The sequence below is a fragment of the Populus euphratica genome, unplaced genomic scaffold (genome assembly GCF_000495115.2).
Source record: "Populus euphratica unplaced genomic scaffold, PopEup_1.0 scaffold5.1, whole genome shotgun sequence".
NCBI classification, from domain to species: domain Eukaryota; kingdom Viridiplantae; phylum Streptophyta; class Magnoliopsida; order Malpighiales; family Salicaceae; genus Populus; species Populus euphratica.
In genome coordinates, this window is record NW_011499848.1 from 3,248,164 (window position 1) to 3,267,061 (window position 18,898).

The following is an 18,898-nucleotide window of genomic DNA, read 5'->3' on the forward strand; positions in this document are numbered from 1 at the left end:
CTTCCAGTCCCTTTTTAATTTTTAGGTTACTCTAAACGACACCGCGTTAATAACAGGAAGAATCACATAGTTTAACTTCCAGTCCCTTTTTAATTTTATGGTTACTCTAAACGACACCGCTTTAACAACAGGAAGAATCACATAAACAGCAAATGCTCCTCGCGTGCACCTTCGGCTCAAGTCTGAACAATCCTCCCTTGTCGCATTGAGGTATGCTTTTTTCCTCCAACTATTCAATGGGTTTTTAAGCTTTTATTGATTTGAATCAATAGTCTGCCCTTTCTTCTTGATTTGTTAACTTCCTTTTGAGTTAAGTTTCTACTATGTATTTGAAAGAAGGATGTTCTTTATTGTTAAAAAAGCAAAAACCTTTGGTCCCCTTTGTACTAAACACTATAAACCCACTTCAAAATGAACAAAAAGATCAAAACCTTCTCAAAGAATCTGATGTTTTAAACAAGTTAAAGAACGAACCCAATATTCTATTAGCTTTACATTTCTTCAAGTCAATAGCCAATTCAAATTCCTTCAAACACACCCCATTAACATACACAACCATGATCAAAAGACTTGGTTATGAGCGCGATATAGATGGTATTCAATACCTTTTGCAGCTAATGAAGTTAGAGGGAATTAGTTGTAATGAAGATTTGTTTGTTATTGTCATTAATGCGTATCGTCGAGCTGGGCTAGCTGAACAAGCGCTGAAAACTTTTTATAGGATTGGTGAATTTGGTTGCAAACCGAGTGTGAAGATTTATAATCATGTTTTAGATGCGTTGCTTAGTGAAAATAAGTTTCAAATGATTAATGGGATATATAATAATATGAAGAGAGATGGGATTGAACTGAATGTTTATACTTATAATATGCTTTTGAAGGCATTGTGTAAGAATAATAGGGTGGATGCAGCCAGGAAATTACTTGCAGAAATGTCGTATAAAGGGTGTATTCCTGATGCGGTTAGCTATACAACTGTGGTATCTTCTATGTGTAGGCTTGGTAAAGTGGAGGAGGCTAGGGAGCTATCGATGAGGATTAAATCATTTGTGCCTGTTTATAATGCTTTGATTAATGGGTTTTGTAGAGAACGTAAGATGGAAGAGGTGTTTGAGTTATTTAATGAAATGGTTGTTGAGGGAATTGATCCTGACGTCATTACTTACTCTACGGTTATTAATACACTTTCAGAGATGGGGAATGTTGAATTGGCTCTTGCTGTTCTGGCAAAGATGTTTTTGAGAGGTTGTAGTCCTAATGTTCACACTTTTACTTCCTTGATGAAAGGATATTTCATGGGGGGGAGATTGTGTGAAGCACTGGATTTATGGAATCGAATGATCCAAGACGGATCACAACCCAACACCGTTGCATATAACACTCTGATACATGGTCTCTGTAGCTATGGAAAAATGGTAGAAGCTGTATCTGTTTCTCAAAAAATGGAGAGAAACGGGGTCTTCCCAAATGAGACCACATATAGTACTCTCGTTGATGGCTTTGCAAAAGCTGGTGACTTGGTTGGTGCATCTGAGATATGGAACAAGATGATAACTAATGGTTGCCTTCCTAATGTTGTGGTGTATACTTGTATGGTGGATGTGCTCTGCAGGAATTCTATGTTCAACCACGCTCATCATCTTATAGAGAATATGGTGAATGGAAATTGTCCCCCAAATACAATTACATTCAATACTTTTATCAAAGGTTTATGTTGCAGTGGAAAAACAGAGTGGGCAATGAAAGTGCTCAATCAAATGCGTCAATATGGGTGTGCACCTAATGTCACAACATATAACGAACTTTTGGATGGTCTTTTCAATGCAAAAAGAACAAGAGAAGCTCTTCAGATAGTTGGAGAGATAGAAGAAATGGAGATCAAGTCAAATTTAGTGACTTACAATACCATTTTGTCTGGATTTTGTCATGCTGGAATGTTTAAGGGTGCCTTGCAGATTGCTGGGAAGCTCCTTGTGGGGGGCACCAAGCCTGATTCCATCACATATAACACAGTAATTTATGCATACTGTAAGCAAGGCGAGGTAAAGACTGCCATCCAGCTTGTAGATAGATTAAGTAACAAGGGAGAAGGGTATCCAGATGTATTTACATACACTAGTCTTTTATGGGGGGTCTGTAATTGGATTGGGGTAGATGAAGCCGTCGTCCATCTTGATAAGATGATAAATGAAGGCATATGCCCCAATCGTGCCACATGGAATGCTTTAGTCCGTGGCTTGTTCAGCAAACTAGGTCATCTGGGACCGATTCACATTGTGGATAATATTCTGGCTAATGGGAAAGTTACATGATGATGATGCTGATAAATTTTGTGAATTTCTAGGTGATATATGTGGTATGAACGCAACAAGCTGAACAAGAGAATGTAAGATGCTGGGCTCAGTCACCCATGGCCATGGCAGAGCATCTGAGCACTTGCTTGTCCTTCAACCTTGTGGCTGAAGTAACTTAACTGGGATACTCCTAAATTAAAGTAGAGGATGGGCATTTCCATGAAATCTGGGCTTGTATCTTGTATTGTATATTACTTGAATTTAGTAGCAACTGGTGGTCAACCTTTAGCACTCAATTTTGGGGAAGGCAAAAGGACATCTGCTTGCTTTTTTCTGTCATCAGGTACTTGTCAAATAACCCCTCAAGAACTCTTTGGTACCTGTTCTGCAATAGCATGGTTACTAACCTGACGCTTGCTACAATATGTTACAACACCACCTAAGAAATCATTTATGCCAAAGCAGACATCAAACTTTAGTCCACATCACATTGTGGGTGCGGTGGCAGCATCAAGGCCAATAATTGAGGGCTGCTGGTATAATAGAACTTGAGATCTCTTGCATGCTGGTTAGTAGAGTGGATTTCTGAATTGATTAGTTGATCATTATGGAACCATATCTTTGAACTAGTAGGTCATTTCCAGTAATTTTGTTTAGTGTTTTGCACTCTGTATCTGATCACTTTCAGGAATTGTTCATTAGGTGGTGAAGAAATGGACAACATTATCATTATTGCTCATACATCTTCTCTTTGTTCCTGAAGAGGCCATAATGTCGTTTGTTTTTTGCACAAAACAGAAATGGATTCGTTTCATCCTTTCCTTTTTATTCCTTTCATGTTTTGAAATATTTTATTGTGGTATTGCAAAGACACCCACACACACAGAAAGGAAATAAAAAATACAAATATATTTTCAATTAAAGTTAATTTTATTATGGTGATAACAAGAAATTGAAAGCTGGACATTGAATTAGAGCTGAAAATACAGAATTACTCGCTATTATTTCTGCTAGCAAGCTTTAGCAATGTTATAGATGGGATTTAGCAATTCGACCATCAGCTCCCTTTGGGTAGAACCCTCCTGTAATACTTTCATTACCACAACAATACCCAACTCTCAGTATCTCTTCAGCTGTCCTTGTATATTCCACTGAGTACTCATCTCCAGCAAGAACATTGCCTCCAATTTGATCCTCTGCTCCCAACTTTTTCGGAACTACAAGGTATTCATCTTCTATACCTTCATGCCCAAGCTTGTTCCTTGGATCTGAAATGCGATTTGTGAACTCTGACACAGCTATCCCGTATGGGTGCAACCTGGTAAAGGCATACTCGTATAACCGTCCTCGGATGACTGCTGCTTGGCCAGACTCCACAGCCAAAAGGCCTGCAACAAGCTGAGCACACACGAACGTGTACGCTTCAACAATTACGGACCAAAAAAAATATTATGGAATGTTTGATAGAGTGAATCTGTTATGAACCTGGGGCAATATCATTACCTTCTTGGAAGCTGCAACCTGGAGTTTTGGGTTTGCTCCAACATATCCCGTCAGTTCAACATCAGGGATGACATTGGATGCGATGAAAGTTGGAGACAATGATCTCCCAAAAGCGGCATCCATGGTTTTTTTTCAAATGATTTTGGGCTCAAATCCAGCAATGGCCTTGGAAATCCACTGGGTTACGAAATCAAAGAAAAAAGAAGAAGAAACAAGTGAGGTTCACTATAATCAACTCTACAAACAATCATTTATATATAAAAAAAATCAATATTAAATAATAAAATTAAAAATAATATAATAAAAAAACCAATAAAAAAATTATGGGCTTGTTATAAAATAATGTAGAGGCATAAGCCTAAAACAGGCCCACACGGCTAGGCCTTCAGTTTTTTTTCACCCCTCTTTTTAAATAAAAAACAATGTTAATTGTCAACCAAGTGAATCTAAACAAGTCGATATAAAATATTTTAAAAAAATATATTAATCTGCTTAAATTATTAATATAAAGAGTTTAATTGACACATGTCTTTGAAGGGTTATTAGGAGTTTAATTGAAAAGTTATGATTGAAATCGAGGCAATACTAAGTACGGTTCCCTTTTGGGGTGTAAAGTGCTGTGATTCAATTTTACCTCAACCACACTTTAAAAAAAATATTTAGTTAGTTAATGCATCACAATCTTGTATGGAAAACTCCAAAAACTCATAAAACTCATAAAATTTCTAGTAGAAAAAGGTTTGTGCGTGTTAAAGTTGAGTACTTTAATCCGACGCATTCTCACCAGAAAAAGAAAATTTTTTTAGAGAAAATCGGCATAGCTTAGCACGGAAAAAATTTAGAGAAAATCGGCATAGCTTAGCACGGAAGCACGAATGAACATACTTTTTTCAATTGGTACTTAATAATATTGATATGGTTTGTTCTAATTTAAACTTTTTCCTTTTCCTTTATTTTGAAAATACATCTTCTTTATCTACCCCCTTCATTAACTCGCTAACAACGTCCGCTGGAGCCTGCCTGTTTACTCGAACAAATACTTGAGCATATAGCTGAAGCCTTGTAAAGTGGTAGTAAAAGCTGTGTTGAGTGTCTCTGCCATTCTTGCAGGCAGTCTATTTGTTTGATGTGATCCTCATCTGACTTCTAACAGAGAGAAAACCCAAGGTAAACAAACATCGCAGCAATTTACTCATGCAGCATCCAACTCAATGGACCATTTTTACTCAAGCGGCATCCAACTCAATGGACTTGAAACCTTTTTCCCACGCCTTCATTTAAATTAGTAAAGATCACAGATCTCTCTTGAAGATGAAGCCTATTAGCCCTCTTTATAGGGTCACAAAATGCTTACAAGACTTGAGGTATCAAGGATGTAAGAATATCTAACTTTCACCACTGCTTCTTCCCTTTTTTCTTCCTTTTATTGCCACCACTACTGCCACCTCCACTGCTCTTACCATTTCCAGCCTTGGCTGATGGGCTCTCAGTAGAGGTACCAGCACTGTGGTTGTTGAACACGCCCGCTTGCACTGCATTCTGTAACCACTCAAAGAATTCTTCTTCTGTCATGGTTTCCTCCATATTGGGTGCTGGCATCCGACCACTTCTTTGTCCTGAACTTGATCCTTTGCCGGAGTTGTGTTTGGAGGTCACACTGGTGTTTACATGAAAACTTGGCTTGTGACTGTTGGCTGGGCATCTCATTCCCTGCACCAAATTCAACATCATGCACATTCAATCCCAGTCCCAATGTGAGAGATTATAGAAGCATTTTGCGTTAAAAGTAATGCCACTTCTATGTTTTGCAAACTTCAAATTGAATTCAAATAATCTCATGATCGTGGAAACAGCATTTGAAGAAACAATATCAAACAGTTTAACAAACACATCACTGGAAGTTGATAGTATAACCCAGCCTCACCACCAAGAAATTAGTGAAGGAGGGCAAGCAGTTGCAAATGCCTGCTAAATTATTCTCTCCTATTCTACCATGCCATTCCAATTAAGTTGATGTTACTTGCTCCATTGGATTCGTTGAATAGCATCTAAATAAAGTCAACAGACACCAGCAACCCTTCAGTCATCCCTGATCACTAATTTTTCCTAAATTGTTTCATATTTCCTTGTCAGATAACCTCACTAGGAGTATGTTCAAGATATCAGGAGAAATTGTCTTCAAGATATGTTCAAAACTTTCAGATACCAATAGGAAATTGATTTACCTGACAAATATACCAATCAGTGGCATCATATATCTTGCCATCTGCGCAAACATATGCAGTGGGAACATCAACCTGTTGAAAATAATTTTATGTGAGAAAGCCAGATCATACTCCAATATACTGAACAAAATGATCACTTCTATATATATCACATACAAGAGAATTTTCTGTTGTCCTTTTCCACAAACAAAATTCTGACCAATTGCACATACCTTCTGCAGTAATCCAAAAAGGAAGGGTTGTGAAGATTGCTCAACCCATCCATCTCCATCTTTTGCTTGATGAAAATCTTGGCAGTCCTTCAAAGTAAAACGCCCAAAATTAAAAAAAAAAACACCACCATCCCATTTGGAAGGAGCCAGTCTGGAACTATGGTAATCAGCTGAATATTAACTTTTGTAAACAAATGAGAATAGAAAAGAAATGTTCAGGGGGGATATAAAAAACCTGGCACCATCTTGCTTGCAATTTTGATTTCTTGGTATGTATCCAAAGATGAAAGTTGCCACACCTTTTGCAAGCTATTCGCCTTGATTCTCCAAAAGGGTCGTCACCATCAACCTCTGAACGTGCAAACCCAGAGGCAAAAAGACCATGCTGTCCATTCTGGTCAATCAATCACATTATCAGCCTAGGTTATTTGAACGGATTGGCATAATTCAGAGAAGGAAATTATTGCCCAAGACCAAGTGAAGGGCTGCATAAAGATTATCTAGATATTGCTTCCTTGCAATGCATAGGACCGAGCATATGAGAATATAATGCTCTAAAACATTTCAGACAGTTCAATGTGCTTATGGGAGCAAATAGGGAACAAGGAAATGCCAGATGAATGACGGTTTTGCCAAAGGTGTCATATGTCACTCTTTTCAACATAGGTTTCACAATCAATGAGAACTCCAAAACCATGGACTATATTTATTCCCTTCCAGTTACATTTGTGGAATGACCAATGGCCGAAAGTTACACAAGTCCAAGTAAAAAAGATGTGATTTTTGACTTTTCAAACACACAGCAATGCTTTGAAGCAAAACAAGCTACAAAAAAAAATGAAATAGGCAAGAAATAAACCACTGAGCCGGTACCAATACAAAGTGGATGCATAGGAGAATAATTCAAGGTCAGCTATCAAGAGTAGCACAAAACAAAAAGAACATGAATTATGTATGCAAACCTTTTGTGAAGTGCTTTGGAAACTACGGAAATAGTTCAGCAAATCTTCCCTTCTCAATTCATCATCATATGCTTTTCGCTTCAAGGAATCAAGTAACACCTAAAAAAGACATTATAAGAACAATATAGTCATATCATGAATCCAATGCTAAGTGCTTTTATTTCATGCAATAAACCAGGCCAAGCAAACAAATTTACCTCGTATGCATTTTGAAGTTTCTTAAAAGCTTCTGCAGCCTTCTCATTTCCCATGTTCTTGTCAGGATGAACCAGCATGGCCTGATAACCAATTCAAAAGGTCTGAAGTGATATATACAAGCAATTTTCAGTTCTCTTTTCATTTGATTACAAGAAGTTATCATGCATGTTTACAGGGTCTGTCTTTAATCTTCATAAAGGAAAATCTAATTTGGTGGTAATTAAAAGGTGACCAGCTGAAGAAACATATCTATCCAGTCGTTACAGAGTGACAAAACATGGATGTTTATTCACTGACTATACATATAGTTAAGGTTTTAAAACTTGCAACAGAATGGCATAATAGTTATTATGAAGTGCGTGAGCTGACAAATAATGGCATTACCTTCTTCCTATACTCTCTCTTCAAAACAGAAACATCCATGTTTTCGTATCGGGACAAACCCAATGCAGAGTAGTGATCGGTACAGTTCAATAACCGAACAACTTCCTCTTCGGAAGTCAACTCGGAATCAGCCCCACTGGTTGAAGGTACTCCCGGGCTACGATCTGCTGAAAAACCCGGGCCAGTCTCAAAGGATGAAGCATGAAAGGAGTCCTCGTTGAAGAAGCCTGGACGACCTTCCATTCCTGCAGAATGTTCAGAGGTTCTACCAGATCTTCTCTGTCGGTTGATGTTATTCTTTAGGATGTATATCAGAATATCACTTGAGAAAAATGATAGATTCAAAGCCAAAAGTAAACCAATCCATCCAGCATATGACCACACACAGTATGTGGAATATATAGTGATGATCAAAAGAGTGAGACGTTCCTGGCTGAACATGAATGCCAAGCCTGGATGATAATGGAAATAAAACTCAATATGCTTCGACAAATATATCCAGACAATGAGGTGCTCAATGTCAACAAAGGGAAAAAGAAATTACCGCTGATGATAATAACAAATACTGTTGTCCAGAAGCTTCCATAAAACCACAGGAAAACAAGTCCAGAAATGGCAACTATCAAAAGTCCAAGGATGAGACCTATGAAAACCCCCACAAATGCAGCTATGGCCTGAGTAATTCAACATTTGAAACAGATCACAACCATGCATATAAATGACAGTTAAACTGAAAAAAATGACAATGGAAAACACCTTGAGGAGGTAGCAGGGAATTGCAACAATGCAACATTCAGCAACAAAGTGATGCAAAATTCCATACAATTACAACATTACAAAGAGAATATGACAATGGACTAAGAATTTAAGGCTTTTAAAAATATAACAGAAAGAAACTAACAACTTAACAAATTTAACAGCAATTGACTGGTTTGGTTTTAAAAGGAATAGGTATAAAGATGCATAGGAAGGATTCTAACAAGTGTCTAGATGAAAGCATAAACCAAGCTTACCAGGATGATAAGAATTTTGGATATTCCAACCATTGCAATAACTGACAGAATACTACACCAAATGACAGAAAAAAAGGATGTTGTCCCCAGCCGTAAAAAGGAATCCATGCCTCTGAGAGTACAGTCCAGCCATACCATTGACAAAAGAAGCACAATGTTCCCAAATTGCAAGAGCCTTTTTAAAACAACAGGATATGCTTTTGCAACCTTCATTTTAACATAATCACGAGAAGCATATATATTGGTTTTTAGAGAAACAAAAGGTGGCTCCTGCCTCTCCAGCCACTCACCTGCCACCTTCAACACGGACAAAGCTGATACCCTCAAGTTTCCAACCACCATATCCACATTTTCCATCATATTTTTCAGATGCAGACCATTCAACAAGTGACCCAGTCCACTTTTTGCATGCTCTGGGCCACTTTCACTGCCAGGTAATTTTCCATTGTCTTGTGTTACACCAGGAGTTTCCACCGAAGGACTGCCACAGTCCATTGAATTAGTCATAGAAGAGGCGGGCTCCTCAACATCCAGCACTTCATGTATCTCTTGATTCTCTTTTCTCTGAAAATCTCCAGAGTTTCTTATAAGATTGTCCTCACCCTCAGCATGGGCTGTTTTCCTCGCTCTGTCTGTAGGATTACTTGGCTGGTTGCCATTGGGGAGTTCCTCTCCAGGGTAAACCTTCATTGCACTTCCTTTACCACGTCCATTATTATCTGAATCTGAAATATTTTTCTTGTGATTTGATGAATGGCGGTCCACCCCATTCCTATGCTGATTACCTTTCCGAGCCATGATAGTTTATTTACGAAGCACTTGTTAGAGAGAAAGTAGGCTCAAAACATTTGTAGTTCTATCAAATACGGCATAAAATTCAAGATTCCTCACACATGAAAACCATATCCTGTCACCAAGGAACATGAAAAGTTAAGTCTGCGAACTTTTTATGCATTGCTTAATACAAGAAAAGGCAACAAAAGCTTCTAGCAAATATCTCAACACCAAAAAATTAGATGACGCAAAATCCAAACAGCATCACAAAATATCTCAACACTTACAATATTTATACATCAATGAAAAACACATGCAAAAGAATCTTTTATCTTTGCAAGTCCAAATTTTCTACTTTCTAAAAGTTCTCCCCCAAACTACAATGGGAATTTTGCCCAAACAGGTGAATGTGGTTGTAGATTTGTGTTGCATGAAAGGAAACCCCAATCGACCTTAGAAAAAGGGAAACAGGACCACAACAAGCAACAAAAAACCCTTTGAGCTAAATAAGAAAACTAGCAATAACATTAACCTTGCACACAGGCTACTATCACCAACAAAATGAGATCTAATGACAGAAACGGTAACACGCCCCACATGTGGGAGATTGAAATCAAGCCAAAAAAAAAAACATTCCAAGAATTTCAGATGCAAACATCATCAAAAAACTTAAAGAAGCAAAAAAAAAAAAACCCTAGAATTCAAAGAACAAACAAATTTGGTGACTTCAACTGAAAATCAAGGGAAAAAAATGAACACCCACTAAAGAGTCAAACCCACAAATTTAACAAAAGCAAGAAACCCAGTAGCCTACTATCCTCAACGATGTTAAGAAAAATGAGAACTTGAAAAGTAACACGACAAAAAGATGATCCGATCAGTAGTAAAGGGCGCACCTTTAGCAGCAAACCCTCAAGTCCACAGCTTACAAAGAGAAAAAAGTCGGACCCAGAAGACAAAATAGAGTTTGTTAGTGAGAAAAAAGCCGTAAAACTGAGAAGCATATGAGCATTTTTAATGAAAATAAAACTAAGAAGACCAGTTCGTCATTTATTTTCTTAGCTTGACTTCTTCTGATTGAAAAACAAATAGAGGAAATAAGGCTGTTTCTGTTTGTGTGTGCAGTAATGATATTGTTAGATTTTGTGAATGAAACACAACGGAGCTGTTTTTCTCACAAGTATCGTCATCTTCATCCATTGATGGGGTCAATGGTGTTGTTTGGTCCCTATATTACCATAATTTATTAATTTGACCCTTTATTTTTACAATCATCTCGTGCTTTATTAAATTTTTTACGCTATTCAACGGAAATACTGAATTGCTACTTTTAATTAAGGGATGAATTAGGAAAAAAAACTGGTACAAGGATCAAGTTAAAACACAATTGAACATACACTGTTAACTCTCAAGGTGTGATGTTTTCGGTTTGTGCTAGGGCTAGCATGGGTTTGGTATTTTTATAGCTAGTTTTTTTGGCTGTAGTTGAAAAGACTAGGATTAATATAAAATATTTTTAATTGTAATTTTTTTTAAAAAAATGTGTTTTATTGAATTTTTGTATATAAAATAAATAAAAAACAAGTTTTTATTAATAAAAAATATATTATTTTAGTTTTTATAAAATCAATATTTAAAATACAATTATTTATAAATTTGATGTAAAAAGTTACTTTTTTTTTTAATAATTGAATAAAAAACAAAAACTATCACGGGTTGTTACAAGGTTACCATGCCATACAATACAATACTTTTTTTTAATAATCACTCTTTGCATGAAGCTGGTCCGGTCTTAGGTTAGTGGACATTAATTGGTGTCTGGGCGTTGTCTCCTACCCAATCGAGCCAAGAACTAGTACTCGATATGATATGATTTGAGCATGGGATTTGATCTGCTTTGATTGTTTATTGCTATAATATGATGAAGTTCACTGACATTAAAATCTGAATTAAATGTTTACTTCAACATAATCGGAGTGTTGGGTATTTAAACCTCATGTTTTCGGCTTGATTATGGTCGTTATATGTGCAAACCAAAATCCCAAATCGGTCAAAAATTTATCTCCAAGTATAAAAACAACAATACCTTTCTGGAGTTTTATGCTCTGTTCAATTAACAGTTCTGAGAAGCCGAAACAGTAACAAAGTAGATTAAAAGAAAATCAGTGGTCGGTAGTTTTAAGATAGAAAGGAGGAGGAGGAGGAGGTGGTTGTGGACCTGAGCCCATAGATTGGAGACTTCAGAACAGTTCTTCCTCTGTTGACAAATAGAGTATGAGGAGATTTTAAGGAGCTCAAAGGCAGTGGATCTTTTGCGTGGCTCTGTTGCCAAGCACACATGGCGCGTGTGTATTTTAAACTAATGACTAATGAGGGAAGGAAAAGACAAATATTGTAATGAGCAGCGGCAGCGCATCACAGCGATGGCATTTCCTCCGCGGCGTGGTGGAATTGAAATTGTTTTGTAAAATGATTTTTGTTTAAAGATTTATTAAAATAATATATATATTTTTTATTTTTAAAAATTTATTTTTAATATTCACATGTAAAAATGATATAAAATTATAAAAAAATAATTTAAAAATAATAAAATTCAAATAAAAAAGACTTAATTTATTTGATTGATTGTAATTTAAAAAAACAAAAACAAAAAACCACGTTCATTATATATTGTTTAAGGACACAAAAGAGGAGATGGCAGGGTTTTATTAAAGCTTATTCGGTATTTTATTAGTATTTATCTTCTAAATATTAAAATAATATATTTTTAATATTAGTGTATTAAAACAATATAAAATTACTTCAAAAACAATTTAAAGATGCCTCCACTAATTTATCTTGCAACAAAAAGACTTTCTACAAAGCATATTAGATATGGGTGGAGTTTTAGAGTTATGTTTATTTTTATGTTTTTGAAAATATTTTAAAAAAATTATTTTATTTTTTAAAATTAATATTATTTTATATTTTTAAATTATTTTAATACTCTAATATTAAAAACAATTTTTAAAAATAAAAAAATATTATTTTTATATATTTTTAAATAAAAATATATTTTAAAAAATAACTATAAATATAATTAAAAGCGGAGTCAAAACCGACCACACGTGGGGTGCGCCTGTCCACATGCCTTTACTGGTTTCCTTTTCCGTGAACAGGTCTGGAAATTATTTTCATTGGATTTTTTCTTCACTCTTTATTTTTTACTCAGACTCAAAATAACAAGATGGGAACAAACGTGCTAGCTACTTGAAACCAACATCCGGAGAGTTACTGCATTATTTTTTTATTTGATAATAAAAATATCTTTAAACTAGTTTACATGTCAACAGAAATTTTTTTTTATTATTAATATGAATATCCGGACCAGTTTGCGTGCATCACGACTAAATTTTTATTCCGGACCAGTTTGCGTGCACTACGACTAATCTCACAGTCCATTAAATATCCTGCAAGTCCAGTGAATAGTAAGTCCAGTGAATAAGTAAGATACCACGGGGATGACAAGCATACCACATAGAAAGAAACCCAATAAAAACATGAAAGAAAGAACCTTCCATACCGCGGGGGTGACAAGCATACCGCATAGAAAGAAACTCAATAAAAACATGAAAGAAAGAACCTTCCAACTCTATTCCCATTGGAACTTAAACCAAGTTCAAAGGAAGGAAAGCGTCTCTAATAACCACTGAGCCATAACCCTGTTGATGTTTTGTATAATTTTACTCTTCTCCTTGAAGCTAGTTGATCAATTATGCCTCCTCCAACCTCATCGCAATGACCATAATAAAAAATGCCTCAGTGTTGATGATAGATCTCAACAAACTTTTCTTAAAAAAAAGGGAAATGATTTCGACAAACGCACTCCCAATTTGACAAAAGAGACCTTACCAAACTCCATCTCGGCTTTCTACCAAGCCCGCCTATCCTCCAGGCACTGCCATTGATCCGTATAATGCATGCGCCAAGGCAGAGAAGGTCCCAGGTCACACGGCTAGCCAGGAACAAGGTCATTGCACCCCGCCTTCTCCTAGTAATTTTTATCAGTCTTCTGAAAATGGGAGTATCAGCCTTCTGAAAATACGGAATGCCCACAGCTGAGATCTCCTAGGCATAAAATATTTAAACCTCCTCCAACTGAAACCATGCTTCCCTAGCAGAAAGGTAGAAAGGTAGCCAATAAAGCATCAATCAATCAGTGGTTAAAGATTCCAAGCGGAGGGTTCGGGATTTGCAGTGTCGAGATTGAAAATTCCCCGCCAAGAATATCGAGAAAAAGAAAAAAGGAAAATCACTAGAGCAGGCTGCTAGGAACACAAAGCCGAAGTGAAGTAAAATTTGCTCACTTCCGATATGCATTCAGATTAGACTAAACCAAACGCATTCTGAATCGAAACTTTTGTTAGAGAAAGAAGAAGAAAGGAAAGATGTTGTGTAGAGAGTCAATACTAAGCAGTTCAGGGTGGAGCTACGAGAAGCCATTTCCTATACTTCATGTACATGCACAAAAGTCATTTCTTGCCACCCGCAGAGAGACAGTTCTAGAAGCAGGAATTCCCATGTCAGTCTAATCATAAACACACGCAGAAACAAAGGTTTTTTTGATAGCCATCCAATAACGGAACTGAAAGGTTAAATGATTGCCAACATGGGAAATAGAGCCCAAAAGAAGTATAATCAAGTGCAAAGCTGCAATCGATTGTCTCAGAAGAGGCACATCGCAGGCATCTCAGTTCATATAAACAAGTAGAAAATTTACCTTGCTAATTATTCATGATGGAGGAAAAGATCCAAGCCAAAGCGATAACACCATAACAAATCACATAGTTCATGAATAAAAAACACGAATATTTATCCTGATTATAATGTGGAAATACTGGAACCTATAAATTTCTGCGCATAAACTTGATCAAATACAGACCACATTTTTAATTACACAAGAAGATTGAGGTCCGGAAGGCATGTGCTGAGAACCACAATGGCAGTGGAGAACTGTTCTTCACAGAATACATCTCTTTCCACACTCTACTCTTCCGCTGATACACCAAAACCTGCTTACACGTTGCCAGGAAAACATATTCTCTCGTCTGGCTTATTGGGAAAATACCAGGTACCATTCCCCTAATACATCTCAAGCTCACACTATCCTCCAAATGCCACCGTTCACTCTCATAGTCCTTCATCGCCCAAATTTTCATCCATGCTTCTGATATCTGAATCACAGACAAGCACCCATCCAACTCCAACAAATGCGCTCTATTCCCCGCCTTGTAAATCACCTCATCTGGCAACGAAATCTTCCTCCAAACATCACAATTCAAATCAAGTGAAAGTATATACGAACAACCACTAGTTAACCAATGAAGCGAACCGTGGACAAAAACAACCTGGTTCCTATTCATGAGTGCAAAACGATCATCTTGAAAAGATACAAACTTCCTCCATTTATTTGTATCCGAATCAAATACCATGCATGTAAATGTCCCATCTGGCCTGTGACTGAAAGTCCGATGATAACCAGCCAGCACAACATTAAACTTCTGCACTGATAAATTACAACCTAAACCAACAAGAGTAGCCTCACCACCGGGATAAAACCTAGTCACAGGCCTCTCCCTACTCCTGGGAAGCAACCTGAACTCTCTGGTCATCGGATTACAAACATAATAAACACCCTTATCAGGGATACTAGAGCAACACAACAAGCCATTACATGAGGCCCTGACTTTCACCCTATCTTTCAAGAAATCCAGTGAAAGTTCTGATACACCCCTTAAATTATCAGCACAAATTAAGCTAGATTTCAACTCTGGTGAATCTGAAACCTCTACCAATACCATTGAGTTCTTAGTTGCTACTTCATTGTATAGTTGAACAAAATACTTATCTGATGATAATTTGTACCAAAGTTTGCATACAGTTTTGGCTCTAAACAAAGACTTAACAGGCAATCTAGCGAGAACTTGAATAATAACTTCATCAGGTAAAAACCCATCTCTTGAATTCATAATGCAATTGCAAAAAGAAAAGAAAATCCCAGATACCCAGTTGAAAAAATAACAAAAAGGATATCGAGGATCAGCTTACCAGATTGAAAAGAAACCAACCTTCTCTAATCTGGGTTAATTGGGATTCCATTTTTGGTGTCAAAGATGCATTTGAGTGATAAAGAAAGGAATTTTACAGTCTCAAACACAAAGAAATGAGCAAAAAAAAGGGATTTTTCTTTCTCTTTTTTAGTAACTAGAGAGTTTTGAGATCAGATTGAAAAGGAGCTTGAAAGGAAGAGACTTGATCAAAGGGAAGGGAGAGAATCAGGGAATCATCAAATGCTTCATCTGTTATCTAACGGTTATGGTTTAGTTTGATAACAGATTTGATTTCTGGACCCTTGATCACTACTATAATAATGGGACACATAGACGTGATAATCAGTTGCGTGCAAGATCTAGTGGTTTCAGGTTCCCTTTTTCACTCTTTGTTCTGTGTTTTTCAAGATTTTTTTTTAATTTTTAATTTTTTTATTTCTTAATATAAAAAATATATTTTTAAATAAAAAATATTTTAAAAAAATCTCTACCACCAAACCAAATACTATAAAAAAAAAAGTTTCAGTAAAAAATTATTTCTAAGTACCTTTTACAATACACACATTAGCGATTTGATATATTGAAATTATTTTAAAATATTTATAATAAAAGTGTAGATGAATATTTTAAAAGTATTAAATTAATATTTTTCCCGATCTAAACATGCTATAAAAATATCCACACCACGTTAGTAGGCACATTTATTTATTTACTTAAATATACATTTGTTCATTTACTTGTATAAAACAAGACCTCCTGTGACAATATCCATAGATCCTATTTTTAAGTGCATATGGAGTAGCAATACACCGAAAGTATCTAGCTAATTATTTGTTTTTTTTTTTTCACTAAGAGACATATTCTTAAGTTAAAACGACAGAGTATTTCTCTATTAATTAAATTTATAAAGACGAATATATTTATTTATCATCAGAGTTAGATCTTGTAGATGGACATGGAGTTTTTGCACCTTACAAAGTGAATGGCTTGTCTAGTTTTCCACGGGATGGAATCTTAGGAAGAATTATTCGAATATGAGCTTAGCACTTTGTCTTTCCATATGAAAGGGGTCGTGATGAAATCTTCACACTTTTATGACACCAATTTTAGCAATAAAATAGAATATCATTATTCACTTTTTATAAATTTATAAATATATTAAAATAATATTTTTTTTTAAATTTATTTTTAACATAAACACATGATTTAAAAACACAAAATAATAATAATAATAATTAAAAAATAAAACTATAACTAAATTGCAATGCTTCACTCCACCTTAGCTAACCCGATGGCAGTATTGTATAAGAACCGCAGGGTGTAGAAAGCTAAGATGAAAGAGGCAAGCATAATTCCAGGAGAGTACCCAAGATTTGAAACTTGGAATGATTGTGCTGTAATGTTAGCATTATACACTTCTTTGATACAGGTATTATATGACATGCAGTACGATTAACTATTTTTTAGAAAGAGAACGGCATATTGTTTAACAACATTATTTTAAATTATTTTTAATTTAATGATATAATAATAGAAATAGATACTCCTATAATTAAACATCAATAAAATATTAAGATATTTATTTAAAATTATAAAATTTTATAAAAATAATTTAAAATAAAATATAAATATCAGTTCAAAACCAACTAAATATTTAAAGATAAAATAAAAAAATCTTAAATAATTTAAAGAAAAGGAAAAAATAAAGGAAGGGATTTATATATATATATATATATATATATATAAAAAGAAACTATTTTATATTTTTTATTAAATTAAAACCAACAAGTCAAGTTTTAAATCTTTTTAGTTGACCTGATGAGTCTAGACAACTCGAAAAACCAATAAAAATATAACTTATCTTTAAAAAAGTTAATATGACACTTGTTTCATTGTCTAGCTAAAACTCATTTCTTTATTTATATATTTATTTTTTATACATATAAAGCTTGTTTTTTTTTATTATTTATAACAGGTGCTTTTTTTAATAAAGATTCACCATGATATAAAAAGCAAGTTGAAATAAAAAAAAATGCAAAGATAATTTTTACATCATTTTGTATGAAAATAAAAAAATTATATAAAAACTTAATATATGTTTATTTTTATTGGATATTCATGATAAATTTTAAAATAATTATTTGTATTAGTTTCACATAAAATTATTGCTAATTATCTCCATTCTCTTTCTTTCTTTTTTTAAATGATACCATATCATATGAATTTAATTGGTTTTTGTTTTGGAAGGCCTAATGGAGTCAAGCCTAAGCACTCCGGCCAAGCCCGCGTGTCTAGCCATAAAAATGAAAAAACCTAGGCGTGCCTCCCTGATTATTTGTCATTCATGTAAGATTTTTTCTTTAAAAAAATAAATAAATGATGTGTTTGTTTTTCTAGGTAGGTGACATGTTGTTTGCTACAACAAGCTCCACCCACCTCCAATAATCTAGAAATCAAGATCTGATTTATTTGAATTCTAAAACCTAAATTTCAATTTATGTTTGCTTAGAAACACCCAAAAATATTAAAGAATCCACAAAAACCGTCAATCTAAAATCTCAAATTCAAACCAAATCCAATAAACTTTGCAAGTCTAAATCCATTGTTTTTGTCATGATTAAGGACTTAAATTATTTACATTGAACTTCTTTTTTTTTAATAAATTTATTGATACTAAAATTAATTTTTTTTAGGTTATAATTAAAGACTCAAACCATCCTTGATAAACTCTTTTTTTCCACATAAAACCAACTGAGTTAAGATTGGCCTTTATTAAGGCCGAAATGTAGTTAAACGAAAAAAAATTCTCTTTTATTTTCGTTTCTAATAATTTTATCTCTCATATTTTAATACATATGAACTAAAATGCAAGAAAAACAAAATTTAAGGTTAACTATTGAAAATAAAAGCCTAAAAGCATTGGATTTTTTCATCATAATTAAAGGCTAGAACCACTCCCATCAAATTCATCTCTTTTAGTTAAATTTATTGACATCAATATTAATATTTTTTTATATTTGAAATGTAGCCAACCAAAATCTTTTTTTTCTTCTCCCTTTCCGACACTTTTTTTTTTATCTCAACATTTAGGTATAAAAAGGCTGGAAAAACAAAGTTTAAGGACCAAGATTTCAAAACTAAAAACAACAAGGATAAAAGATGTAAAAAACTATAACAACATGTTTGAAAGTCGTTGAATTGAATTTCATCACGAGGTTTTAATGAAATTTTATGTTTGGAACTC

At 34.7% G+C, this 18,898-nt stretch overlaps 4 protein-coding genes across 4 annotated transcripts; 1 reads left to right on the top strand and 3 right to left on the bottom strand.

Moving 5' to 3' along the window:
* The first annotated feature begins 75 nt into the window (after window positions 1–75).
* Window positions 76–3,052, top strand: LOC105115569 (Pentatricopeptide repeat (PPR) superfamily protein). The gene has a single exon (XM_011012497.1). The coding sequence runs from the start codon at window positions 324–326 to the stop codon at window positions 2,310–2,312; it is 1,989 nt and encodes a 662-aa protein (XP_011010799.1). The 5' UTR covers window positions 76–323; the 3' UTR covers window positions 2,313–3,052.
* Window positions 3,053–3,162: 110 nt separating this feature from the next.
* On the bottom strand, window positions 3,163–3,994 carry LOC105115612 (desiccation-related protein PCC13-62-like). The gene is made up of 2 exons (XM_011012556.1): window positions 3,798–3,994; window positions 3,163–3,692 (listed from the first exon to the last, which is right to left on the bottom strand). The coding sequence occupies exons 1-2, from the start codon at window positions 3,918–3,920 to the stop codon at window positions 3,324–3,326; spliced, it is 492 nt and encodes a 163-aa protein (XP_011010858.1). The 5' UTR covers window positions 3,921–3,994; the 3' UTR covers window positions 3,163–3,323.
* Window positions 3,995–4,998: 1,004 nt separating this feature from the next.
* On the bottom strand, window positions 4,999–10,718 carry LOC105115621 (Chaperone DnaJ-domain superfamily protein). Its single transcript, XM_011012568.1, has 10 exons — window positions 10,462–10,718; window positions 8,792–9,698; window positions 8,323–8,452; window positions 7,779–8,230; window positions 7,394–7,474; window positions 7,197–7,295; window positions 6,470–6,628; window positions 6,235–6,321; window positions 6,023–6,094; window positions 4,999–5,507 (listed from the first exon to the last, which is right to left on the bottom strand). The coding sequence occupies exons 2-10, from the start codon at window positions 9,587–9,589 to the stop codon at window positions 5,190–5,192; spliced, it is 2,196 nt and encodes a 731-aa protein (XP_011010870.1). The 5' UTR covers window positions 9,590–9,698; window positions 10,462–10,718; the 3' UTR covers window positions 4,999–5,189.
* A 3,526-nt stretch (window positions 10,719–14,244) lies between these two features.
* Window positions 14,245–16,011, bottom strand: LOC105115631 (F-box family protein). Its single transcript, XM_011012579.1, has one exon. It carries the CDS (start codon window positions 15,571–15,573, stop codon window positions 14,494–14,496), a length of 1,080 nt encoding a protein of 359 aa, XP_011010881.1. The 5' UTR covers window positions 15,574–16,011; the 3' UTR covers window positions 14,245–14,493.
* Window positions 16,012–18,898: the final 2,887 nt, after the last annotated feature.

Excerpts from the sequence above, each read along its gene's own strand:
- LOC105115621 (XM_011012568.1), bottom strand. The coding sequence starts at position 9,589 with ATGGCTCGGAAAGGTAATCAGCATAGGAATGGGGTGGACCGCCATTCA. Across the intron at positions 8,453-8,791 it reads CCAAAATTCTTATCATCCTG|GCCATAGCTGCATTTGTGGG; the intron begins GTAAGCTTGGTT and ends TGAATTACTCAG. Across the intron at positions 7,296-7,393 it reads AACTTCAAAATGCATACGAG|GTGTTACTTGATTCCTTGAA; the intron begins GTAAATTTGTTT and ends TGTCTTTTTTAG.
- LOC105115612 (XM_011012556.1), bottom strand. The coding sequence starts at position 3,920 with ATGGATGCCGCTTTTGGGAGATCATTGTCTCCAACTTTCATCGCATCC. Across the intron at positions 3,693-3,797 it reads AGGTTGCAGCTTCCAAGAAG|CTTGTTGCAGGCCTTTTGGC; the intron begins GTAATGATATTG and ends GTGTGTGCTCAG.
- LOC105115631 (XM_011012579.1), bottom strand. The coding sequence starts at position 15,573 with ATGAATTCAAGAGATGGGTTTTTACCTGATGAAGTTATTATTCAAGTT.
- LOC105115569 (XM_011012497.1), top strand. The coding sequence starts at position 324 with ATGTATTTGAAAGAAGGATGTTCTTTATTGTTAAAAAAGCAAAAACCT.